This window comes from Ictalurus furcatus, chromosome 5 (genome assembly GCF_023375685.1).
Source record: "Ictalurus furcatus strain D&B chromosome 5, Billie_1.0, whole genome shotgun sequence".
Lineage (NCBI taxonomy): Eukaryota > Metazoa > Chordata > Actinopteri > Siluriformes > Ictaluridae > Ictalurus > Ictalurus furcatus.
In genome coordinates, this window is record NC_071259.1 from 5,312,054 (window position 1) to 5,339,439 (window position 27,386).

Below are 27,386 nucleotides of genomic sequence, written 5' to 3' on the forward strand. Positions count from 1 at the left end.
GTAGATGTAAGGCAGGTGTACTTTACTGACAACTAAGGGTGTGTAGCAACAGTGATCTTGAGCAACTGGTTAATACTGGTCAAGGTGATGATGGATGGAGTCTATACAAGGAACACTGGGCATGAGAAAGGGACACACCATGGATGGGACACCAGTCCAGGTGCAACTGCTAAAATAATAATAATAATAATAATAATAATAATAATAATAATAATTATTATTATTATTATTATTATTATTATTATTATTATTATTATAAAAAATAATATAGATTTTTTTAAAATACAAAAAATAAGCTAAACAAACTTTAAACTTGATTGTTGAGTTGCTTTTTAGTTTGCATGTTGGAAATACAGTGGTGCTTGAAAGTTTGTGAACCCTTTAGAATGTTCTATATTTCTGCATCAATATAACATCATCAGAATTTCACACAAAAGTAGATAAAGACAACACAATAAAACAAATGAGACAAAAATATTACACTTGGTCATTTATTTATCGAGGAAAATGATCCAATATCTGTGAGTGGCAAAAGTATGTGAACCTTTGCTTTCAGTATCTGGTGTGACCCCGGTTGTGCAGCAATAACTGCAACTAAACGTTTCCGGTAACTGTTGATCAGTCCTGCACATCGGCTCGGAGGAATTGTAGCCCGTTCCTCAGTACAGAACAGCTTCAACTCTGGGATGTTGGTGGGTTTCCTCACATGAACTGCTTGCTTCAGGTCTTTCCACAACAATTCTACTGGATTAAGGTCAGGACTTTAACTTGGCCAGTCCAAAACATTAACTTTATTCTTTAACTGTTCTTTGGTAGAACGACTTGTGTGCTTAGGGTCATTGTTTTGCTGCATGACCCACTTTCTCTTGAGATTCAGTTCATGGACAGGATGTCCTGACATTTTCCTTTAGAATTCACTGGTATAATTCAGAAAACATTGTTCCATCAATGATGGCAAGTCCTCCTGGCCCAGATGCAGTAAAACAGGCCCAAACCATGATACTACCACCACCATGTTTCATGGATGGCTTAAGGTTCTTATGCTGGAATGCAGTGTTTTCCTTTCTCCAAACATAACACTGCTCATTGAAACCAAAAAAGTTCTATTTAGGTTTCATCTGATAAAAAATTAAATAAATAAATTTCCAACATCCTCTCGGCTTGTCCTCAATAAACAAACGACCAAGTATAATATTTCTGTCTTCTTTGTTTAAGTGGGTTCACTTGATCTATGTTTTAGTTCATATTTATGCAGATATATAGAAAATTCTAAATCCTTCACAAACCTTCAAACACCGCGGTTTGTCTTTTACCACAATAATTCGCCAACAATTACAGTTTTTTAAAATTTATTAACGGACGACCTCACCATTTAAAACCTTTTATTTAATTTTTTTTATACCAGACCTTTGTTAAACATAGACTAATGTTACAGAGCATCCATAAGACTCAAGTGTTTGGTGACAGAAGAGTTTGTGCTTTCCGGTTTCTATGTAACATGACAAGCAGCATTTATTCTTCTTTTTTTTTTTTTTTAGAGAGAGAGAGAGAGAGAGAGAGAGAGAGACAAAGAAAGGATGGTGAGATTAGCCTACAACTATATACAGCTGCTATAATGTAAGCGATAACTGGAACTAGGAACTAAACCCGGGTGCACACTATACAATTTCTAATAGTCGATCCCCGCTGTAAGCCACGTCACACTGTAGGATCTCAGTTGTCGTTAATGTCAGATTATACGACAGTCTAGACGTGAAAAACGTACGCACGCAAGAAGACTCGTACGGAGGACTGTGCCTCAAATTTAATCGGAGGACAAATTTGATCGCAACGGCCATTAATCGGCTGTCGGGGAACGTGACAAACTACTGACCAAAGACTACAGATTTTAGCCTAGGATTATAGGAATCATTTAGGATTGTGAAAATTTGTCTCAGACGACCGTATCCAAAATCGTATCCAAAATCGCACAGCGTGTTTAACAACCTGGCTTAACTCCCTTGTAAAAAGCACTGAAACTCTCTTCACCGTATCAACGATGACACTTTTTGTCTGTTACAACCAACCCTTATGATAACACAAGGTATTTATGGCTGGTTAGATCAAGTGAACTGGAGTTTTTGAATATTGGCTAACACACACATACACACACACGTATAAATTAGGAGCAGAGATACTGGCTTAACAAAGTGTGTGTTCTTCGCGTGTCTGAGGCAGCTGAAGGACGATACCTGGTGTGTGTTTAAGACCCTGCGGAGACTACTTAAACCCCGCGGGCGCGTTTCCCTTAAGCTACTCCACGGAGTGTCGCTAGTTATTTGAGGGAGGCGCTATAAGCCCTACCTCCACTTTACCAAAAAAAAAAGAAAAAAAAAAAAAAAAAAGAAAAAAAAAAACCCCAGGAGGGGGGGGCAGAGAGAACTAACGGCACCGTCTTCTTGAAAGCATCAAAATTTGACCGAAGCTGCGCAAAACACACTTGGCTCTCCGTCGGAGTGCGGAGCACCGCCGCGTTGGGCTAAACGGTCGATGCGCTGTGAGGCTGAACATCACACACACACACACACACGAACTGAGGATTCCGAGCTCCTCGACTCTCGCTCTCTTTTGGAGTATATGTGGAGGTCAAGCGCGCACTTCTATGAGAATCCCTGCTTTGCGGCAAGACCAAGTTTGGCTGTTTTCCTGAGAGGGAGTCGAGAGAAGAGCGGACGCGGGGAATAAACATGGTCGTGGACGGGGCTTTGCGGCGCTTGGGCTCGCTGTGCGTCCTCGCGCTGTGCTTCGGCTTCGCGTGTCCGCGAGCTCGCGTCTACACTAACCACTGGGCGGTTCGCATAGCCGGCGGGAGCGAGGTGGCCGATCAGATAGCAAGCACATACGGTTACTCGAACCTGGGCCAGGTAAGGCTTCCCTCAAACGTTTATAGGAATTTAAGGTGTCCGTCTTCGAGCGTTTCTAGCAGCCTGTGATTATTTCCCCAGTGTTTTGTAGCGTCCCCCCCATCTCCGTCCCCCCCCCCCCTCTCATAGTTCGACTTGGACTTGCCTTCACTTTGAGTGAAGTTCAGATATGAATGATGGAAAAACTAGAGGGTTCCTTTCCAAAAGTTTCTCCTAGTTGCACACACATTTCTGGACCACATCCACTCCTGTGTGGTTATTTTTTATTAGGCTAAGTGCTCTTTTGCAACTTTCAAGCACTCCTAAATCATCCTCCAGGGTGGATGACACAGGAGCCCCCCCCCCCCCAAAAAAAAACAAACAAACAAACAAAAACGACCCCTCTTTTTTTGTCACCTCAAAGAGAGCAAACGCTTCCTCCTTTTATTGATCTCTGGACCAACAGGTGCTCACCAAGCCACTGACTACTGAAGTGGTCAATAAAAACTACTGAACTACTGAAGTGCAGTTGAAGTGAATGATTTGACATCTTGAGGGTTTTTAGCCTACAGACACTAATCTTGAATAGGTTCTGACTGAAAAAAATAAACACACACACACACACAAACCCCCCTTCATCTGAATGAATTTTGCAACCCACTGCCAGATTACAATGTTTCAGTGTGATGTAATTGTGGAAATGGGGGTTGCTGGGGTAACTGTAGCCAAATCTAAGATTGTGATATTGATCTCAGCTATCTCAGTAAAAAAAAAAACCCCAGGTTTTCTGCTGGTTTTGTTCTTTAACTGAATGCACAGTTAACAAGGAGTAAGTACGCACGTCAAGCTAAGCTTAGTTATATATATTTCAAAATATTTTTATTGAGAAAGAAAACATACTTCCTGTCACATAGATGCAATACATTCTCATTTTATTGTTATACGTACATATACACATACACATACGTACATAGTGTAGAAAAGAAAAACAAAATTAAAGACCATCAACTAAACAACCTATATATATATGTATGTATATATGTGTGTGTATATATATATATATATATATATATATATATATCTCTCCGGTTGTTTATATATTGTAAAATCAAACAAAAGGCAAAAAATTCAAGTGGGAAGTGCTTGTAAATCCATAAAATATTAAAGAAAGGGTTGCCATTTATATAAATAAAAAACTAATCTTGTAAGTACAATCCCTCATTGAGTATTTTATTTTCTCGAGTTTTAAAAAAAACATCATGTCCTTAAGCCACTGGGAGATGGATGGATATTTAGCAGACTTCCAAATCAACGGTAGGGAACGTCTTGCTATTAAGGGATGTGAAAGCGATCGTATCTTTTTGTACAGAGCTTAATGGAACTGAGGCATTAGGAATCCCAAATATAGCAATCAATGGGCAAGGTTTTAAATCTACTCTGAGAAAAGTGGACATGATGGTAAAGAAACCAGTCCAAAAACCATAGAGATCAGGGCAAACGAAAAAAAAAAAATATGGCCAAGATGACCGGGAGAGCCATGGCATTTATCACACTTGTCCTCTACTTCTGGATATATTACAGAAAGTCTCGACTTAGACAAATGGTCCCTATGGAAAACTTTGAATTGGATGAGCCCAAGACGAGCACAAGACGCGGTAGACCATATCCTATCTATATATATATATCTATAGCACGTTCCCAAAACTCTTCACTTATTTGTACTCCTAACTCCATTTCCCATGCGTTCTTAATTTTGGGACTCGGCTGACTACTTAACGGCAGGATAAAATAATATATCTTAGAAATCACTCCTCTCTGATGTGGGTAATATTTGATAGCAATGAACCTGCTGCGTTTTAGCTGTCTGAATAATTTCCATGTGTTAAGTCACAAGTTAACGAGTTAACGGAGGTGTGCCTATTATGATGTGTGTTTGCTTCATGCATTCATGAGGCTTTTAGATGGGGAAAGAAAAAACAAATGCAGGGACTCCTTAGTTAACGAGTTTCTTGGGTCTCTGCGAAATCTCCAACGTCAACAGCTTTAAAATTGCACTAATTTTTATTGGTTGGTCTATAGTAAAAACACGGGCAAAGTACAAGGCTGTAAAGACTGTGACGTATACTGTAAGGTGTTTTTTATGTACGCTAGACATACCTTTACGGATCAGTGCTAAAAATCTCACGTCACTTTTTTTTTTTTCTTTTAAGGTCTAGGTTAGTGGGATTAGATGCGGCAGGTCTTCTGCCTAACTACGAGTAACGGATATTGAGACCTTTTTAGTTACGGTACATATCCAGTGTTTGTTCACCCTAAAGTAGATGGAACCATCTTTTTCCATACGTTTGTACACGGACACGATTAAAAAAAAAAATTAAATTTTTGCTAGGGCGGCAACTTCCTGTGAGCAAATTTGTGAAATGTAAGCATGAACGAATGATTAAGACTTCTGTAGAAACTTGCTGTAGGGCTCGAATGCCCTTCTTCGTTGGTAGCTCAAAGCTTTCATCAGAAAAAAAATGGTCATGTCAAGTCCTGTCAATTCTTGTCTTGTCAAAAATCATGCTTAAAAAAACCCCCAAACACCAAAAGTGTGTATGTGGTTAATCTTAAACGTGTTGTAAATGATCAGCATGACTCTTATTGCGCTTATGAGCAGAAATAACAGGGTTGTGATTGCTTGGTCAGAGTTCTGTTCTAAGTCTTCGAGGGGAGCAGTCTTACGAGTGTGGCGTAAGCGCATCTTCCCATGTCTTTAGGTATTTCTGTATTGTTAGTTTTAATTACTTAAGTCTATTTTTGGTGTGTGTGTGTGTGTGTGTGTGTGTGTGTGTGTGCCACATCTTGTGGCTTGCAGGGGGCCACAAATTTGTGGAATACTTGTGTGTGTGTGTGTGTACATGCATTTAGCCATTCGTCACCAAAAAGGACCAGATGTCCTCACAGTGACAGCACAGTGTCCTCACAGTCACCCCAGTCCCAATACAAATGCTTTATTACATTTAGCACGAAGAGCCAAAATATTTCCATCTGGTCAGTGAGTTTAAGGTAATGGTAAGGTTTTAGATGTAGGCATAGCTTTATTTATTATTAATCAGAAATAATTAGGAATAGAAGATCCTCCCAAAAATGCTAGTTATGCATATAACTGTGGTTCTCTGAACAACAAATAACCACCCAGTCGGCCAGTCTGTGTTTATATTGTGGACTTCCCTGTGTCATTCACTGGTTACAGATGAACAGGTGATCCACTTCTTGGATCTCTGTGAGAAAAGTGGGTGATATGACTTTTTGTAGAAACTCTGGGTTCAACCACACTGTCACATTAGAGTCATTAGGCCACCAATGCAAGGTAAGCTTATTGGCAAGACACGCAGTTCTCCCTCTCTTTGCTGAAGTGATCACTAGTAAAGAGCAGTTTGGTGTCCTGCATGGGCTCATAGGAACTCCAGTGGAAGAGGAGATCCCATGTTGGGGCCTTGGGGGAGCTTTTCTCTCTTCAGAAAGACTGTGAAAAGTTTATCAGCCCCCAGAAAGATACCAAGGTATTTCCAACCACTAGAGCACTTTTGGATACCAATGACTTGCAGGCTACTTCAGGACCACAAGTTGGACTCTGTGGTCTGATTACTGAATTCTGTGCAATGTGGGGTGAGTTGTGGGCCAGTGCATCCTGACCTAATGGACTGTCCAACTCTGCCAGGGAGAACCACAATGAGTCGTTATGACCTTGGTATGACACTGATAACATTGTGGTTCAACTGTTGGTTCACTGCCAGACTGGCATGGTTCCAGACATGGCATCCCTGTTGTCCTCGGATAAGGTTCAGAAAGGGTAAAATGTTTCTCAGACTATAAGGAGTTCTCTCCTGAGTCTCTCGACAATTTCAGTGTGGCTATGTCTGATGCCAGGTCGTCTAAATCTGCCAGCTGGTTGCGCTGTCTTCACAATCATCGTCACTGCACTGGGAGGCAGGGGAGATATAGCCGAGGTGCAGCTTTGGCTAAATACCAAGTTCGCTAGCAGAATGAAGTCGTAAGCCTGCTAGTCTTGGATGATGGTGGATGTGGAAATTGAAGAATGAATCACTGAATGGCCTGGCGGAGATAGAGTTGCTTAACTGAGAACTCCAGCCCCACAATGAGGCATGAGAAGAGGGGTCATGGCTGTGCAGTAATCCGGTAGGCCCCGTTCAGCGGAGATATGGGGAGATGGACGGAGACCCAACTCTGGCCCTGTATCGCTTTCTATGGTTAGGGAGAACCACTCAACGATGTCAAAGGCACATCTTCACAGGCCTGCAAATCGCAGACAGATGGGGGAAAAATTCAGACCGATGTGGGAAGACGCACTGAGACGGAGAACTGAGAGAATTATCTTTGAACTGTTCTGTTGCTCGGTATTGCAGATTGATGGGTAACAAACTAGCAAGCTAACGAGGGAACAAAATCGAGCTTGCAGCTACATTGCTCTGTGCGGCTCCAAAAAGTACAAAATGCACTCGCTGATGATGAGAAATGATGGGAGGCTATGGGCAGCTTTGGACAACATGTTGTCTGTAGGTTTGACTGAAGTCACCAGCTGTTATGCAGGTGACTCGAAAGCGCACTTGAGAGCCAACATATGTGTGAGGCATGAAGAAGAAAGAGGAATGACGGACATATGACGATGGCGTTTGTATCGAGTGCTGTCACGCAGTATTTGATGGGAAATTTGTATGAGTTAGAAATGTGTGAGTCTCATTGCTAGCTGATGCTAAATTGACGTACACGCTTTCTTAGGGACTCTTTCTCCTGCCCAGTTTGAAGTTTTTCCTACCCTCAGTTCACCCTGCCAGACTGAAGAAGAGCTTAGTAATTAGCTGATCAGTTGGGATCAGGTAGTAAAGAAAACTTCAAACTGTGCAGGGGTCTCCAGGACTGGTGCTCAGAAGCCTTGCTCTAGAGTAACTTTGTCAAAATGTTCATTACATTCTTAATGATTGAGCAAAATCTGTCAATGATGTGATATTACATCAGCTCTATCTCAGCGCTTTTTAAAATCTATTCAAGACCGTCTAAGTTTGGTGTGATCGAATGGATGGGTTTCATCCTTTTTATGGAATTTATTTACCCACCGTTGTGATTTTCCTCATCTGTGTTCCTAAAGATTTTAATGGGAGTCTTGTGTTGTTCCTATAGATCGGTGACCTGAAGGACTACTACCATTTCTTCCACAGCCGGACGATAAAAAGGTCGACGCTCTCCAGCCGTGGCACACACAGCTTTATCTCCATGGAACCAAAGGTCAGGCCGTCACCATGGTGACAACACACCTGGGTGTACTGTGATCCATAAGAATTTTTTGTCATATACACAAAAAAAATGTATATTGTAGAGTGACACTGTGAATTGAATATTAATTTGAATGGTTAGTTATCTTTATAAAATTCAGTGCGTGTGTGTGCGTGTGTGTGTGTGTGTGTGTGTGTGTGTATATATATATATATATATATATATATATATATATATATATATATATATATATATATATATATAATTATATATATATATATATACACACACAGCATCCTCAGTGATCTTACACTAAAATTTGGAACCAGATGTTTGACCAGTTCTGTTAAAACAAATGATCTGAATTGTTGTAATAATTAATCCATAGTATGAATTTGCTATCTCCTAGGTGGAATGGATTCAGCAGCAAGTAATAAAGAGACGGGTAAAGCGAGATTATAAACCCTTGTACCCAGGTTCAGTCAAGACCAGCGCAGCACAGTCTGACTCCATCTACTTCAACGATGCTAAATGGAGTAGCATGTGGTACATAGTGAGTATAACAACCCATGGGCCAAATTCATTTCACAGTGTAATCATGCAACTACTTTAGCAGAAAGTATTTCGCCACAGTACTTGACAGACATGATTCAGGTAAAGGTAGATGCACCTATCCCATTTTTAAAATTCTTGTTATAGTCTGACATCGGAGCTCTGTGTATTGACCATTATCTGATGTTGATCTGATGTTGATCTGATGCTGATGTAATTTAAACGTAGTGGTTTGTTTGGAGAGTAGCCTTGTTTGTAATCACCAGGGTCACCCAGGTTACTGTAGAAAAGAACGGCGTTTTGGAGACTTTCATTATACATCACCTCCATGTAACAATTCACACATTTTGTTTTAATTCTATACATTTAATTGTGTCAAAGATTTAATAACAAAATCGGGGTACTATAATTATGATACTGCGATGAACAGTGAGTAATATTTAGGCGATCCTTTTTAACTACAGAAAGGAAACATTGACCTTTGGCATAGCTTTTAGCAAACATGTTTTTATATTCCATCATGTTGAACATTGATTATAATACAGGTGCATCTCAAAAAATTTTTAGATCGTGGAAAAGTTAATTTCTTCCTGCAATTTAATGCCAAAAGTGGAACTTTAATATATTCTAGATTCATTACACATCGGCTTACTGCTGACGGAAATAAAAAAAATCCAGTTTCTCAGAATATTAGAATAAAGAATTTATAATACAGAAATGTCGACCTTCTGAAAAGTCTGTTAATTTATGCACTCGATAGTCGGTCGGGGCTTTAATCCTTTTGCATGAATTACTGCATCAATGCGGCGTGGCATGGAGGCAATCAGCCTGTGGCACTGCTGAGGTGTTCTGGAAGCCCAGGTTGCTTTGATAGCGGCCTTCAGCTCGTCTGTATTGTTGGGTCTGGTGTCTCTCATGGATTCTCTATGGGGTTCAGGTCAGGCGAGTCGGCTGGTCAATCAGGCACAGTAATACCACGGTCAGTAAACCAGTTACTAGTAGTTTTGGGACTGTGGCCAGGTGCCGAGTCCTGCTGGAAAAGGAAATCAGCCTCTCCATAAAGCTCGTCAGCAGATGGACGCATGAAGTGCTCTAAAATCTCCTGGTAGGCGCTGCATCGACTCTCGACTTGAGAAAACACAGTGGACCAACACCAGCAGATGACATGGCTCATCAAATCATCACTGACTGTGGAAACTTCACACTGGACTTCAAGCAACTTGGATTCTGTTCCTCTCCACTCTTCCTCCAGACTCTGGGACCTTGATTTCCAAAAGAAATGCAACATTTACTTTCATCTTCCCCGTGATTGTGGTTGTGTACTGAACCAGACTGAGAGATTAAAGGCTCAGGAAACATTTGCAGGTGTTTTGAGTTAATTAGCTGATTAGAGCTCTTCTCAGGTTGACATTTCTGTATTATAAATTCTTTATTCTAATATTTTGAGATACTGGATTTTTCATTTGCATGATTGATTTGATTGTAAGCCGTAATCATCGAGAGTAAAACAAAAAAAAAGGCTTGAAATATATTTAACTTTGTGTAATGAATCTAGAAAATATGAAAGTTCCACTTTTTGAATTAAATTACGGGGAAAAAAACTAACTTTTTCCACGATATTAACATTTTTTTGAGATGCACCTGTATATATGACAGCACGAACATATTAATATTTCTAGAATATTGTCACAAAAATGAAAGGTAGCCTCACAAGTTCACAATACAGTTCTCTGTCCTTTTGCTCTTTGATCCCTGCAAAGTCATGGAAGTAGTTGGGCACTTTGCCCTAGTTGCGCTTAAGCCCTAAACCTTTATGTAATTCTCATGTATAGTATTCATTTGTATTAGCGTTTTAGCTGTTAACTAAAAATGTCTGCTGCTATATGACTAGTTGAGAAGTTCTGGTGCAGTCACTAATTTGTTGACTCTGGGCTATAATTATCTTGTTGATTTTATTATATAATTATCTTGTTGATTTTATGTCTGATCATCACACTGAACAATAACCAAGTAGCTGCACTCTTCTGTTTTCTGTCAATGGTTAATGCAAATCAGATAACGTAAATACTTTGACCTGGACACCACCATCCACCAGGATTCCTGGGAGTTGTACTTTGAGAGCAAATAAACTTGACTTGTGAAAGATGGTCCGTTCTAACCGCAGGCCAAACGAACGTGTTTACTTGCTTTTGTTGCATTGTGTAGTCAAGTAGGTTACATTTACTAGATAATGTAATTACTTCCTTAAATCGGGTAATGAAGGTAGCAGTGCTTCGCAAAGCAGCGTTATCAAGAATTTTATACAAGTGCTGTTGGTCATTTTTCTCAACACGTACTGGATTCCTTTTCTGTCCTTACAGTACATCCAACCCTTACTGAAATAAATAAAAGTCCAAATTTGACACTTTAAAAAAAAAAAAAAAAAAAACAACAAAAAAACCTTCCATGTAACGTTAGTTTGCTTTTTTTTTTTGGTATGAAATCTGTACTTGATATAACCTGTTTTTCTTTTGTCTACCCACGTGCTGATTTTCCATTTTGTCTGTTGGCAGCACTGTAATGACAACATACACAACTGCCAGTCGGACATGAACATTGTTGGTGCCTGGAAGAAGGGATATACAGGGAAAGACGTAGTGGTCACTATTTTGGATGATGGCATTGAGCGGAACCACCCAGATCTCATACAGAACTATGTGAGTGCTTGATATCTAGGTTGGGCTATTACAATGCTGACTTAAGATTTCATCTCATTTTTTCCTAAGAGTGATCATGTACTGTAATTTAAGCAAATATAGCAGTTGTCCTGGCCAACACTTTGTATCTTTGTCTCATTTTTAACTACAGTAAGCCGTAGTCTCTTTCTCTCTGGTCTCCATGTACAGGATAACCAGGCCAGTTATGATGTAAATGGAAATGACTTGGATCCCATGCCCAGATATGATGCCAGCAATGAAAACAAGTAAGAGTGCCGCACCGGGCGAATGGAAATACACTCCACTACTTGGGTTACTTCACCTGTGTGACGAGTGTGTTTATGGTGCATTTCTGTGGTGTGTGTGTGTACAAAAGTGAGAAGGCGGTTTAGTTGTGAATATGGATATTTGCTCTGTGTGTATGTGTATGGTAATGAAATGGATGCTCCTCCTCCTCTGTGTGTGTGTGTGTGTGTATGTGTGTGTGTATGTTAGTCTGTGGCTTCCACTCTGCCAGCGTGTGTGAGCCGGTGCCAGATGGCATCGCAGCATTTTTGGAAGCTTGGGCCAAAATGCTTGGCCTAGGTTTACTCCTCAGCACCAGCGCTGTTCTGTTGGAGTTTCAAATACACGCTTCTTAAACTACCCATGAAACTACCTTCCTGCACCCGATTTCCGTCCTCTTTCTCTTTCAACTTCTATACAGTACAAATCTACACTGAAGTCATTTGGGATTTTATTTCTTATTTAGTTCAAAGACATAATTGTCTCCTGGACCATGGCTTTTTAAAGGTCACTCACTCCTCTGTGACTCTATGAATGTTTATGAACATGCATGATCCTGTAACTAGACAGATCTTATTTCTTAAACCATTAGAAGCTGCGATACAAGCTTTTCATAAGTAATTCCATTGCCCGAGGAGGCTTTAGGAGAGAATATGAACCTATTCCTCTTGATCTGAGGAAGTGTGTGGTTGGAGGAAGCTTTTCATGGCATGTATAGACATGTTCTATAGAATATAGTCTGCTTGGGAGTATGCTTTTGTGCCGGATGTCTTCTGTGTTTAAAGGAATAATTTATCCAAAACTGCTAATAAGGCACTCGGAATGAAGTGCGTTTGTGACTAATTTCCAGAAACGAGGGCTTTTTTTTTCTTTAACTCTTAAAACTGACCCGTGATATGGTGATCGTGTTATTGGCATTGCCTTATGAGCTTTTCTCTTGTGGGTTTGCATTGGTTTCATTTGTTTTTTTCTGATAATATATAGGCAATATGATTCAGTGTTGTATATCAGAGATTTAGTATGAGGTAAAGCACGATGGCTACAATCTCACCTGCTCAGAAATGTATACATCAGAGAGACAAATGTACTTTTGTCACTTCAAGCAACTTTAAAGACTTTAGTTTAAGCCATACGTACATCCCGAGATGGGATTATCCCATCTCATGGGATTCATCCACTAGTGTTTCATGTGCGTATAATTTTGTACCTAATGTGTAATGAAAATATTACTGAAATATGCATAATAGATCATAGTAAATCTGTGTCTTTCTTTTGTATATACACGTGCATCTCAAAAAACTAGAATATCGTGGAAAAGTTCATTTTCTTTCCGTAATTTAATTCAGAAAGTGGAACTTTCATATATTCTAGATTCTTCACGCATAAAGTGAAATATTTCAAGCCTTTTTTTTTTGTTTTGTTTTAATCTCGATGATTACGGCTTACAGCTCATGGGAATGAGATACTGGAGAAATCCAGTATCTCAAAAGAAATGTTTTAGAATAAAGAATTTATAATGCAGCAATGTTGACCTGAGAAGAGCTCTAATCAGGTAATTAACTCAAAACGCCTTTTTACTAAAAACACCATTGCTCAGTGGTCCAAAGTCCTCTTTTCAGATGAAGGTAAGTTTTGCATTTCATTTGGAAATCAAGGTCCCAGAGTCTGGAGGAAGAGTGGAGAGGAACAGAAGTCCAGTCCAGTGTGAAGTTTCCAGTCAGTGATGATTTGAGGAGCCATGTCATCTCGTGGTGTTGGTCCACTGTGTTTTCTCAAGTCGAGAGTCGATGCAGCGTCTACCAGGAGATTTTAGAGGACTCCATGCTTCCATCTGCTGACAAGCTTTATGGAGATGCTGATTTCCTTTTCCAGCAGGACTTGACACCTACCCACAGTGCCAAAACTACTAGTAGCTGGTTTGCTGAGCATGGTATTACTGTGCTTGATTAGCCAGCCAGCTCGCCTGACCTGAACCCCATAGAGAATCTATGAGAGACACCAGACCCAACAATACAGACAAGCTGAAGGCCGCACTTGTGTATCGAAGTTGTTTTAATATTAATCAATGACAGCAGGTGTGTAAGGATGGAAATGTGGTAAAATACCATATAGTTTTACAGTGTAGTTGCATGTTTTGGTAATATGTGCTAAGTAGCTGTAATAATGTAGCTATAATAATAGAGACAGGAGACATGAATCTTGGTCTGATAAATGTGTTTTGGTGGCTGTGTGTTTATGGCCTCCGGAAGGTAATGTCCAGGTTGTTCTGCGTAGGCTGAGCAGGATGACATGAAGTGTGTGTGTGTGTTTCTGCTTTTCTCATTGACTTGTATTCCTTTGGCAGATGTGAGTGCACACAGTCCAATACTGTAGCACAGAATAACGCACATATGAGGAAAAGACTTTGGACTCTGTCCCTTATATTTAGTTATATTTTGGTACTTTTTAGTCAAAAAGTCAATCTAGAGGAATGATCATTGATCTCTGTCTAATAAGCTTTTCGACACCATGAACTGATGGTTGCTGTGGGGAATGGGCACAGACATTGGCCTGGGGTGTGATGGCATTGTAAATCTATTTAAAAAAAATAATCATCCTTTTAAATGGCTCAGATTTGAGACGCTGGTTACCATGGCAGCGTGAGTTTTTCTGAGCAGCTGTTCTCTGTTGGAGGTTCCACGACGGAATGCACTCGCTTTCTGACCTTGTCTTTATAAGATTTTTTTTTTTTTTTTTTTCCCCCTGGTTTTTTTTTTTTTTTTTTTCCTGGTGAGTTGTCGTATTTGATTTTTGTGGGCTTAGTTTGGGTCAGCCTTGCCGCGAAGAATGTCTCCATGTGTCATCTGCATACAGATTCTGGGGAACTCTAGAATGTTTTCCCTCAATAGCTCAAATATTTAGCCACTGTGTTTGCGCCGACTTGGCTCAAAAGGAGCATGTTTAGTTTCAGCACAGCTGTTGCCTCATTACAGCTTCTCTCTCTTTCCCTATCAGAATATGTGTTGCAGTGTTTAGTGGTATGCATATGATCTCTGACCTCTGACTGTGTGTTATACCCTGAGATATCCTTTGTCCTTTTCAGGCATGGCACGCGGTGTGCTGGGGAAGTGGCAGCATCTGCCAACAACTCTCACTGCACTGTGGGCATTGCCTACAATGCCAAGATTGGGGGTGAGTGCTGTACATTGGTGTGACCCATTTTCTGCCACCACTGTGGCTTTGCACTCTGACCTCGTGCTCCCTTTTTCTGAATATTCTCCGTCTACTCACACTCATAACCACTAACTTGTCACTGTGTGGCCTTGCACAGTCTCAGTCCAACTTCTTTCACTCCCAGAAATGTACCACTCCTTCATTAAGTACTTAGCTCCTGTCACACCAAATTTTCCCACACACACACACGTTTGGTTCCTACAGGTGTGCGCATGTTGGATGGAGACGTGACGGACATGGTGGAGGCGAGGTCGCTGAGTTTGCAGCCGCAGCACATTGATATATACAGTGCTAGCTGGGGGCCAGATGATGATGGCAAAACCGTAGACGGGCCTGCAGCACTTGCCAAGCAGGCCTTTGAGAATGGCATCCGACAGGTAAAAAGACTATTATATGCTTATATTTTTCCTTGGCTTTTCCTGGTTGACGTTCGGGACCTCTAGTCAAATGTAGCATATTGCTCAAATTTCAAGTTAAGACGCTTTTGTTTGGTGAAGGTATAGAGCTGGAGGGCGGACTCGAACCAGCTGGCGGACCGGATCCAGCCTCTTTGCCAAAGTTTACTCATGTACTTTAAGTAGTCTGAGTCATAATTTGGTGTGCCAGTAATTAGTCTGGATCCTGTGACAGAGGTTTGTTTGATGTGGTTTAGATGTGTTTCAGGTATGCATTTTATGTTCTCTTATACTGGCAACTCAATCTTTAGTCTTTTTAGCCAGAATATGTGCCCTGAAGAAGTACCGGTGGCCCTTCTTGAGTCATCTAAGTGCCATCTAAATTATAAAAAGAGACAAAAGAGAAAGTCATGGGTTCCCATCTGGGTTAAAGATTTAGTAATAAGAGCGATATTAACAAATGGAACCTAACTGGGGTTGCAACCAATCTAATTAATGTGTTTAGCATGTCGTCATTTGTATTATGTAACATTAACAAAGGCAATTATTTTTACTGTCCCTTCATAGGGCAGGAAGGGCCGTGGTTCCATTTTTGTATGGGCATCAGGTAATGGTGGGCGGAGTCGAGATCACTGCTCATGTGATGGTTACACCAACAGCATCTACACCATCTCCATCAGCAGCACAGCAGAAAGTGGCCGCAAGCCCTGGTACTTAGAAGAATGCGCTTCCACTCTCACCACCACGTACAGCAGTGGTGAAAACTACGACCGCAAGATTGTAAGTCCTAAATAGTCACTAGTTCATTTGCATGTTTGCAAAATGCTAAGTAAGATTGGAAGAAAGGAAGCAACTAAAATAGTGCAAAGAAAAATGCACCAAATTTAAAAGTTCACTCCATATGCTTTATACATACAGTATAACAATTGAGAGAGAGTTATAAAAATATAGCATGGAAAACAATGTGGGAGTGGCTTCAAGACAAGTCCTCGAAGTGTCCTTGAGTGGCCCAGCCAGATCCCAGACCTGAAAATAGCAGTACATCAATGTTCTCCATACAGCTTGAGAGTTTCTGCAGGTACGAATGAGAAAAGATCACCAATTCCAGATGTGCTAAGCTTACAGCATGATAGCCAAGAAGATAAGTCTGATGATATTCCCTCATTTTAATACAGTTAAAATAAATCATTGTAAGTACTTTTTAAGAATTTATTTTTATCTTTTGACTCAAAGCAACACTTTCTCAGAATCTAACAGTGCAAATATTAGGTCTCCTAATGGAAATAATACCAAACCCACAATCTTGGCACCAGGCACATTAAGCTACAGTAAGCATTTTTCCATACATCTCACTGAGAAAGAGATTCCTTTACTTGTGGACACCCATTTTGTGGGTTCAGAACATGATGCTATGTTGTCTCTGTGTGTGGTGTTTAATTTGTTGGTCACTGGGTCATTGTGAAGCTGTCTAGCTGTGAACGACTACAGTTATTGAGCACGCACACGCGCGCACACACGCACACGCGCGCGCACACACACACACACACACACACACACACACACACACTGGATCTCCTCTGAGACGGTCTCGGAGAGACTTACCAAATTCCACACTAATGTATAAAAACCTGTAATCTCTTCGACAGAAAGACTTGGCATTTTTACAATGCCATGAAATACTTGCCAACAACACTAACACTGTTCTCTCCCGGCCTTTAGATCACTACAGATCTAAGGCAGCGCTGCACAGACAGTCACACCGGAACATCAGCATCAGCTCCAATGGCTGCTGGGATCATTGCACTTGCCTTGGAGGCAAAGTAAGACTTCAAATCAATTGCAACCCATTCTACTAAATCACACGCACCATCTAATGTAGTCGTGCTGTTTGCAGTGTTTTTTTCCATTTTGATGGTTGGAGAAATTTGACACATGCATTTCCTGCAAAAATATCTCTGGCTACCTGTTTTAAAGAAGATTTTGAGCAAAGCTTCTCAAATCATTCTCAGCTAAATATATTACTACAAAAAATATATATTTAAAATATATAGTAAATATATTACTTATACTTGCATAATGTAAACACTGCTTAATGTTCAAGGACTCATGGTAAGCATGTTAACATTATTTGGTCCCACCGTGCATGGTGCATTCGGGTCTAAGACGGTCACAAAGAAAAGGATCACATGCTCACAAAGCTTCATGGACAAAAATGGCAGGATGAGATGTTTTAAATTAGGACTAAAATATATATTTTGAAATAAATAACTATATAAATGTGGTTTTGTTTGTCGTACAGCCCCCTCCTGACATGGAGAGATGTACAGCACATCATCGTGAAAACGTCACGTGCCGGCCATCTCAGTGCTCCAGACTGGAAAACCAATGCAGCAGGATACAATGGTACCGGCTTTTAAATTTTTTATGAACCCTACCCATTTATAGCGCCTTACTAACCTGCTTTGCATAATAAAACGACAAGGCCGAAATTCAATCGGTGCTATATCCTCGCTGCGATCAACAAAATGCAACGCTTCTAAAGAAAGTTTGGAACGACCTCGCTCAAACGTTCTACTCGAAGGTGATATGTATCTTTCTGCAGTTAAGGATACTTCCTTTCTGTTGCAACAACTTGACGTTCGTTTGATTTATGACCAGAGCACCAAATACGATGTCCAGTAAAAAAACTTTCTCTGATTCGGACAAGAAGGTTAAAACCCACTGCTTGAATAATCTCACGTTTGTAGCTATATATCAGTTGCTTAATTGCTAGATAGCAAGACTCATGACGTATAAATAAAGTTGCTATATACCAAATTAATTTTAATATTATTGTATATATTATTGGCATTGTACTCGAGGCCTTCATGTCACAGTTTATGCACTTATCTTTGTTTGAAACTGCATGTGTTACATATACCTACAGTAAGTCACCTATACGGTTTTGGGCTGATGGATGCGGAGGCCATGGTAAAAGAAGCTGAGAGATGGAAACAAGTCCCCCCGCAGCATATATGTGTGGAGAATGCAGATAGGCAAATAAGGTAGTTTCATCACCACATCATTACATGACTCATCAACATGACAACACTTGCCTAAAAGAGTTTTTCTTTCCCCTCATGTACCGTTTTATGTCTGCAACGCCCAGGTTTATGTTTCCATTCTGACACAAAGGTTCTGTTTGAATTCTTCCCTCTAAAGGACAATTCGCCCAGAGCATGTTGTTCGCACCGTCTACAAGGCAACGGGCTGTACAGATAATGCGAATCATCACGTCATTTATCTGGAACATGTAGTTGTACGCATCACTATAAGCCACCCACGACGAGGAGACCTATCGATTAATTTGACTTCACCATCAGGGACAAAGTCACAGCTCCTTGCCAACAGGTAAAATGGCCTGCAAAAGGCCATAAAATGAAGCATTCGAGTATATTAAAGTTATCACGGGGTTGTCTGTAAAGGGTAGATGATGTACATTAGCAGTTTAGCCACTTTCAGATCAAAGTAAAAACGTTTCTGGCAACTTAAAAAAGAACGAATGGCCTGCTCTGGGTGTTCACTGGTGTGCATCTTGCAGACTGTTTGACCACTCAATGGAGGGCTTTAAGAACTGGGAGTTCATGACTACTCACTGTTGGGGAGAGAAAGCCGCTGGAGACTGGATCCTCGAGGTCTATGACTCACCCTCACAAGTCCGGAGTCAGAAAGCTCCAGGTAGGCACGGTCCGAAAGTTTTTTCTTCGTTATTTACTGTATAGACAGGAAGAACGCACTACATTACCTGCGGATTTATGGTTTTTTTCTTTGTTTTTTTTTTGTATCTGCACTCACATGTCACAGGCAAACTGAAGGAGTGGTCGTTGGTGCTTTATGGTACCTCAGTGCACCCGTATTCCTCCCGCAGTGACAAGCCTCGCTCTGTGGTGGAGTCTCCAGTTGAGGATGAGTATAGCGAGGAGTATGTGGGTAAGTCAACCTTGGTCATGACGAACATCAGAAAGGTTGCCAGAGTTTTTGAGTAATTCATTCTGCCCACTCAAAGCAGAGTCCCATTCTTTGATCATAGAAATCTGTCATCTCTTGTAAGGCCCCTGTGATGCGGAGTGCAGTGAAAATGGCTGCGAAGGCCCCGGGCCCCATCAGTGCATCAACTGCCTGCACTACTTCCTCAAGTTTAAAAACAACACCAGGTACACCACGTGTATGTGTGCATGGACATCGATACTATAATGTATACTCTAGGGGGATATTCTCATTATTGTCAAAATTCATTTTAAAAACTGTGGAGGCTTATAGCACCTTTTCGCTGAACAGCATGGCTCTGTAATGATTTAAAAAAACAACAACACACCACTTTATTGATGTTAACAAGCCGTTTTTCTCTCAAGTGAACCAGTAAGCACACACACACACACACACACCAAGTTTCTTTTTAATGGCAGAGAACAACCCAAACACAACTGTGCCAGTACTTTTGTGAATATGGCCTACAAATTAGCAAACTTTCACCTAATGATTGCTCACACACCCAAACACAGCCTAGTCTGCCATTACTTTCTTTCTTAAGTGATCATATAAAGACAAAGTGCAAAACCTACCAAGTGAATTTTAAAAAGAAAACCCAACCACAAGATCCAGTGCATTTGTGGCTGAATCTCAAAATCTTTCTCTACTATTCATGGGAGCACTAGGTAGGGCATTTATCTCTACTATATTATATCCTAGGTAACAAAAGTGAATAGGAAGCCATTTGGGATTTGACTTGAAAGGTGGTGGTAGTGTGGGTAAATAAAATGAATTGCTGTTTTAAAATGGATATTTTGGGTTGTAAATCCACCAGAAAATGCACTCTAAAACCCACTAGCCTACTGCAGACAACATGGAACCTAGGCAAGAAGAATTACCAAATTCAGCATGGGTACTTGCGTACAGCACTGCTCACTAGTCCAAAGAGAAAATGTAGAAAGATTAATTAACTGATAGGGGGGAAAAAAAAACCCCAAAACAAAATAGTACATGTTGATAAACAGCTGTGTATCAGCATGTCCCTACTAACATCTTACACTCACTGGCATGTACACTGATCAGCCATAACATTAAAACCATTGATGGGTGAAATTAATAGCATTGATTATATCGTTACAGTAGTACCTGCCAAGGGTTGGGATACATTAGGCAGCAAGTGAACAGTCGGTTCTCGAAGGCAAGCTTAAGGATCTGAGCGACTTTGACAAGGGCCAAATTGTGATGGCTAGATGACAGGGTCAGAGCATCTCTAAAACGACAGGTCTTGTAGAGTGTTCCTGGTATGCAGTGGTAGGTACCTACCAAAAATGGTACAAGGAAGGACAACCGGTGAACTAGTGACAGGGTCACGGACACCCAAGGCTCATTGATGCACGTGAGGAGCGAAGGCTAGTCTGTCTGGTCTGATCACATAGAAGAGCTACTGTAGCACAAATTGCTGAAAAAGTTCATGCTAGCTATGATACACAATGAATCACAGCTTGCTGTGTATGGGGCTGTGTAGCTGCAGACCGGTCAGAGTGTCCATGTTGACCCCTGTCCCCCACCTACAATGGGCACATGAGCATCTGAACTGGACCATGGAGCATTAGAAGAAGGTGGTCTGGTCTGTTTTCTTTTACATCATGTGGACAACTGGGTGCGTGTGCGTCGATTACCTGGGGAAAAGTTGGCACCAGGATGCACTATGGGAAGAAGGCAAGCCAAAGGAGGCAGTCTGGTGCTGTGGGCATTGTTCTGCTGGAAATCTTGGGGCCTGGCATTCACGTGGAGGTTACTTTGACACAAACCACCTACCTAAATATTGTTTCAGACTAAGTACACCCATTCATGGCAATGGTATTCCCTAATGGCAATGACCTCATTCAGTAAGATACTGCGCCCTGCCACACTGCAAAAACTGTTCAGGAATTGTTTGAAGAACATGACAAAGAGTTCAAGGTGTTGACTTGGCCTCCAAATTCCCCAGATCTCAATCTGATCGAGCATCTGTGGGATGCGCTGGACAAACAAGTCTGGTGCGTGGAGGCCCCACCTCACCCAACTTACAGGACTTAAAGGCTCTGCTGCTAACGTCTTGGTGCCAGATACCACAGCACACCTTCAGAGGTCTTGTGGCCTCAGTCGGTCAGAGCTCTTCTGTTGGCACAAGAGGGACCGACATAATATTAGGCAGATGGTTTTAACGTTATGGCTGACCGGTGTACATGTTGGTTGCTGATTTCTGTTTTCTTTGGAAAATAAATATAACACACACACACACACACACACACACACACACACACACAGCTATACTTGAGGCACACATCTCCAGCCGATGAGTTTCTCAGCCTCAGACTTTTGCCTTTCTTTCTTATGGAAAGCTTTTCCTCATGGCTGTCAGCTGTTGAGTTGTCTGTCTCAGATGGCTATCCCTTACTTGCTTCTCTTTCCATTCTTACCGCTCACCCCCTCAGGATGTGTGTGCCTGAGTGTCCGTCTGGCTTTTTCCGGGATGATAAGAGGCGCTGTAAGAAGTGTTCCCCTCTATGCGAATCCTGCATTGGTAGTCGCAGCGATCAGTGTACCTCCTGCCGCCAAGGTTTTTACCTCAGAGAAGGAGCCAATACATGCAGCTATGCATGCCCCGAGGGCTACTATCTGGATCTTGGTAAGTTACCATTTCCTTTCCCCTTTCTTGCTTAATATTTTGCTTATGGAACCACCCATGGTTAGTCAGTACAATATCAGGCATGACTCGGTCTTCCAATTAGTGTATACTTTTTTTCCCTTCCTCTCCAACCCTCAGACTTTTGAATAGACTGCTAGAACACGCCAACACCTGATGAGGTTTAATCATGAGATAATTACGTTGCGTTTGAGGTTTAACTCCTTGGTTTCTCTTGCAGATGCCAGTATGTACCGTAAATGCAACGAGAACTGCAAGAAATGTACTGCGGCAAATATTTGCACGGAATGTAAGCCAGGGCTCAGGTAATTCCTCTTCATTCAGCTTAATGCATTGAATCTCAACTCCACTGGCTTATATGAAGGCCGAATATCATTAGCATATTGTGTTACTGTAGAGCTTAGCATGGATAAAGTCAGGGAACCCCACAGAAAACTCACCAGAAAGGAATATGCTGGCATGATTTTGAGAAGCTGGTGGAAACTCCTGGTGGAAACACTTGCAATCCAGCATTGGACATTCAGATGTTGAAACACGTTATCTAGAGAGTATTTCAGATTTCCCATATGTGCCCAGCGAGAGCAGTCAGAACAGAGAGTGGAGCGAGGTGGAAAAAAAAAAGCGAGGGAAAGAGAAAACAGGTTACGACACACGGAGCCTCCCTAATGTACAGCAGCTGTGCTCTGTGAACAATTTTGAACCAATGTTTGAGGAGTGATTTCTCTGAATCTGCCATAAAGGTTTTTCACCCACACGTTTGGACTTTAAGCCTTGCTTTGTTTAACTTTTCAGACTTGTTTAGACTACTGCAGGTCTAAAAGATGGGTGACGAGCCTGAAATTTAGTGTCTTGCTGAATTGTCTGCCAGTACTCCCTCGTGAAATTCAATACCACGTTTAAGCACGTGGTAATCGAGGAGCACACCTTAACTAATTGTCTCAATGTCCATTAGAAATGATAGACTGCGGTTTGATGATGTGTTGCAGGAGGCTTTATTAAGCTGCTGTGTCCTTTTGAAATATTTTATAAGTGATCAATTTCATTGTACTTAGAACAAGAAGACGTTACGTTAATTTTGCTGCCGAGATCTGCGTGAAGGTTTTTGAAGATTTTAATAAATACCGAGATCTAACTTTTTCGTTTCTATCCTTTCTTAATATCTGACCTATTCAAATTTCTCTTTTGCTAGTCTACAAGGGAATAGGTGTCAGCTGACCTGTGAGGCTGGCACATATTACAACGGGCACAAACGTGTGTGTGAGCAGTGCCATTCTGCTTGTGCTACATGTGCAGGTACTTGGACCTTTTTTCTCCCTGCACTTGAATGTTTTCTATGTTCTGCCATTTTAATACATTGCATTGGTTTGTAATTCATTCAGTGACCTGTTTAGCAAGCCTGCTAATGCTTCAAGAGACATTTTTGGCAACTTTTTTTTTTTTTTTCTTTTTCTTCATTGTGTGCAAAATTCACTGCCTGTTGTTTTATGTTTTTTAATTTGAGGTGTTTTATAGTAGCTGTTCACGGAGATGGATTAGAATTTCTGATTGATGGGGTAAGCGTATTTTGTACTCAGGTACTGGCATGGAGGCGTGCACTAAATGCGCAGAGGGATACTATCTTGAGGAGTGGCGCTGTGTTCCCAGTTGCGGTGCAAGATTCTACATGGTAGAGAAAACGGCAGAAAACGGAGAGGTCCAGAAGTCTTGCCGCAAGTCAGTAGTGCGCCAAGCATAATTAAGCACGCAGTGACGCTTTCTTCACTAATTAAAGGTGTGCCCATACCTCTAAGGTTTGATTTCGTTGTTCTGGTTCCTCTACCAGGTGCGATCAGACATGCTACACATGCACAGGTCCAGGAGATAGAAACTGCAGTTCCTGTGCGAACGGATATAACCTAGAAAATGGCGCGTGTATTGTCGGCACTATCTGCAAAGATGGTGAGTACTAGCTTATTCACTCACATTCGCTCACTTTTTATCTTCAGACTTTGGCTCTGAAGCTTCCTCCTCCTGTTAAACGTGTTCCCACTTTCATTGGGTTTTGAGTCCTAAAATTACTTTCTTTGATTATATCGATAATTATTATCTTAAAGGTCTGATCTACTGATTTCTTTTATTTAAAAAGTGCATGATAATTCAATGTATTTTTACTTTTTATATATATATATTTTTCCTTCTGATCAATTATATCCATTATTTTACAGTGGACAAAATAATTTCTTTTTCTTCTTCCAAATAATCACAAACTGATAGAGGTTCCTAAAGTAATTGTGAAGGCAAAATCTTTACAGTGAACCATACCAGTGATTATATGTCTATAAATATTATAGTTATAAAATGCAAAAATAAAACTGGATCCTTATGAAAGCACTGTAAAAATTATGCCCAGATATGTTGCTATGATTGCTGATCAGTTTCTTAATGTTTGTTCTCCTTCTCCTCCCTATGATCTCTTTTTCTCCTCCCACCTTTTGATGGATTCCAAATCGTACATGGACACCCTCTTACTTCAACCCATCTACTGGATTTAAAACTGTTTCCTGTTACCTGTCATGATCACCTGATCTGCATCACTTCCTGTCCCCGCTGCCCAATCGTCTGCTGTACTTTTTTTTTTTCCCCTTTCTTCTCTCCTCTTCCTGCTCTGTGGAAAGCAAATGAAGAATCATGGGCTGAGGGAAGTTTCTGTGTATTGGTGAAAAAGAACAATCTGTGCCAGAGGAAGGTTCTGCAACAGCTTTGCTGTAGAACATGTTCTCTAAATGGCTGAAGGAACCGTTTACATTCAGCTAATTTATATTTCCAACCAAGAACCTCTAATATGGGACTATGCTGAGAGGTTTCTCGGTGCCAGAACTACAACAAACCTACCTTTACCTGTGTGTGTGGTTTTGGAAGAACCTGTCAGGGTGTTGCGACTGGGATCAATAATAAACAACAAATCATATGGTTCAGTATTTTGTGACCAAAGCATGGATGCCAAAATTTTTGTACCCATTTTTTTATTTTTATTTTATTTTATTTGGGTTCAGAGATCAAATCAGAGCGGCACACTGACTGAATAAGTGTTTTTTTTTTTTTTTTGTCCTCTAACAGTATGATGAAAGATGACTAAAGCCCGGTTTGTGCATTTTATAAATAAATTTGAAACCATCACTGAAGCCGTTTATTGTTTTTCAGCTTCAGCTACACATCCATGAGCAAAGAAAACACCTAAACTTAACAGTGTTCTACCTTTTTTTTTTTTTTTTTTTTTTTTTTTTAAACCAAGTTTTAGATTTGGTTCAGAAAAGACTTGGGTTTAAATGGCATAACTTTTCATTGTTTAGAAGATTGTTGGCTCAGGCTCTCTTAAGTGTGTGTGTGTGTGTGTGTGTGTGTGTGTGTGTGTGTGTGTGTGTGTGTGTGTGTGTGCGCGCGTGCCCTACTTGGACTTGACATATGCATGTAGTAATAGTATTTTCATTTTAATACCCAAGACTGTTTACAAAACCTTTCAAAGACCCATGTTCTTTATAGCTGGTGGTAAATAAGTTAGCAATCGATTAGTCTTTTTCTTTTCCCCCCTGTTTTACCACTACCAGGTCACATTAATGTCTTCAGAATAACCAATTAATGCACATATACACTTATTTCCAGTCATTTTCCAAACAACTGTAGCAGATGACAGTATTTTTTGGCTGAAATTAGAGCAGCTGAAAATTCGTTAGCACGGCATGTCAATAGCACGGCATGTCCAGGTAGTCTGTGATGGATTGCTTGAAAGTAATGATTAAATTTGGGAATGGCCACACACAGCCTAATGACGCCTACCAAGGTGTTAGAATGGTTTTATGTGTGGCCTGTGTACTGCACTGTTATGTCTTGAATATAATTTCAGTCATTGTGAATCAGTGATTTTAAAAAGTTTCATTTAAACTAGTTTATTTTTTATTTATTTTTTGGTCTATGGACAAACTGACATTAAATTGTCCTTCCAGCATATCTCATTATTCAGACTAGGTTTTAAGAAGTAGCTTAAGGGTATAATTCATAATCAGTTCTTCTATATTATTTTTTAAGAAAGATGTTTATGGCAAAATAACCGATGCTAATTATATGGGATTGTTACAAATTTGTGGTACTATAGAAACCACAGTTTTAGAACCCATGGCAACATTATGCTGGGTCCACCGTGACAAACCGGGCCCAACTATATTCCCTGCTACAGAAGAAGCCTTGCGAGTGAGGAACTCTAATTCTCAATGGTCCGAATATACAGAGAAAATGTTTACTAATTGTACTAGGCAAAATGGAGTAGAGTATTTCCTTCCTGTAAGGCATTTGAGCAATTTACTTGTGCTTAGAAGATTTTTATGTCTTATTTATGAATAATTGATTTAATTCATTTTATGCCATGTGGTTTGAGATGATGTAACCTTTTATTTATAAACAAAAAAAAAAAAGTCAAATTTTTTTTTTTTGTTAGATGTGGGTGGGATTTTATTCCGGGAAAATCATGTATTCATGTTTGCATTAATGTTGCAAGAAAATGGTATAACCGTAAAGGTTTCTGCAAATACAGTACATGCAACATTACGTAACTTATATATAGGAATATATAAAATTAGTTTATGTATAAATGTTTCACTTATTTTGTTCTGACAATGATTTTTAAAAAAATGTACATATGTATTTTGATCACTTTTAACCTAAAAATACATTTGAGCCCAGTTTCTTTTGTTGTAATTGGAAAAGGGCAGGGGGGTTGGGGGTTGGGGTTGTGTGCTGTTTTTTTTTGTTGTTGTTTTGTTTTTTTTTGTTTTTTTAAATCAATTTTTATAATTCTGTTTTAAGACACCCTCAACAATATATACATGAGGATTTGTTGTAGTAAGACCCCTCATAGAGGGACCTGGATGGGACAGTTTACTGATCTTTTAAACAATGAACTTTAAAATAAAAATAAGACACCTCTGGGAGTGCAAATGAAAATGATTTTTGCTTTACTCCGTATATAGAATGATCATATTGGTTCCTACCATGTTATGATTGCTTTCGGAAATGTTAGTAGTAAGAATGTTGACTTCGGGGAAACTCGGGTTGTGCGGGAATGCGTTGGTCCGCTTGTTTCCTCACAAAAGGTTTTCTTTGTTTTGAAGGGAACAATTCACAGCTTGAGCAAGAGAATCCCTAGTTATTTGTGTTGGGGGCAACACAAAGCCTCCTACATAATAACAATGGATAAAAAAAAAAAAAAAAAGACCAGAATATTTGCACTACCACATTTACTAAATTTTAAATTTTTAATATTTGTTGTCCCCCTCACCCATGACCTCTATTTTATCAGGTAGGTCTAGCATAGCTAAACCTTAAAGTAGGTTAAAGCATTGTTAATGTTATTTTAAAGTAT

The 27,386-nt window shown here is 40.3% G+C and overlaps 1 protein-coding gene across 1 annotated transcript; it reads left to right on the forward strand.

Annotated features, from left to right (window-relative positions):
• pcsk5b (proprotein convertase subtilisin/kexin type 5b) lies at positions 1-26,968 on the forward strand. The gene is made up of 23 exons (XM_053624388.1): positions 1-160; positions 557-754; positions 1,549-2,903; positions 8,064-8,168; positions 8,566-8,709; positions 11,261-11,404; positions 11,594-11,670; positions 14,772-14,860; positions 15,107-15,279; positions 15,865-16,077; positions 17,017-17,117; positions 17,597-17,700; positions 18,224-18,341; positions 18,499-18,687; positions 18,878-19,014; positions 19,141-19,266; positions 19,388-19,490; positions 21,783-21,976; positions 22,215-22,299; positions 23,184-23,287; positions 23,569-23,707; positions 23,817-23,932; positions 24,649-26,968. Exons 3-23 carry the CDS (start codon positions 2,727-2,729, stop codon positions 24,762-24,764), a joined length of 2,754 nt encoding a protein of 917 aa, XP_053480363.1. The 5' UTR covers positions 1-160; positions 557-754; positions 1,549-2,726; the 3' UTR covers positions 24,765-26,968.
• The last annotated feature ends 418 nt before the right edge of the window (positions 26,969-27,386 follow it).

Bases quoted from the DNA above. Each gene is read 5' to 3' on its own strand.
- pcsk5b (XM_053624388.1), top strand. From the start codon at position 2,727: ATGGTCGTGGACGGGGCTTTGCGGCGCTTGGGCTCGCTGTGCGTCCTC. The intron at 8,710-11,260 runs GTGAGTATAACA...GTCTGTTGGCAG, and splicing joins GGAGTAGCATGTGGTACATA to CACTGTAATGACAACATACA. The intron at 11,405-11,593 runs GTGAGTGCTTGA...CTCCATGTACAG, and splicing joins CAGATCTCATACAGAACTAT to GATAACCAGGCCAGTTATGA.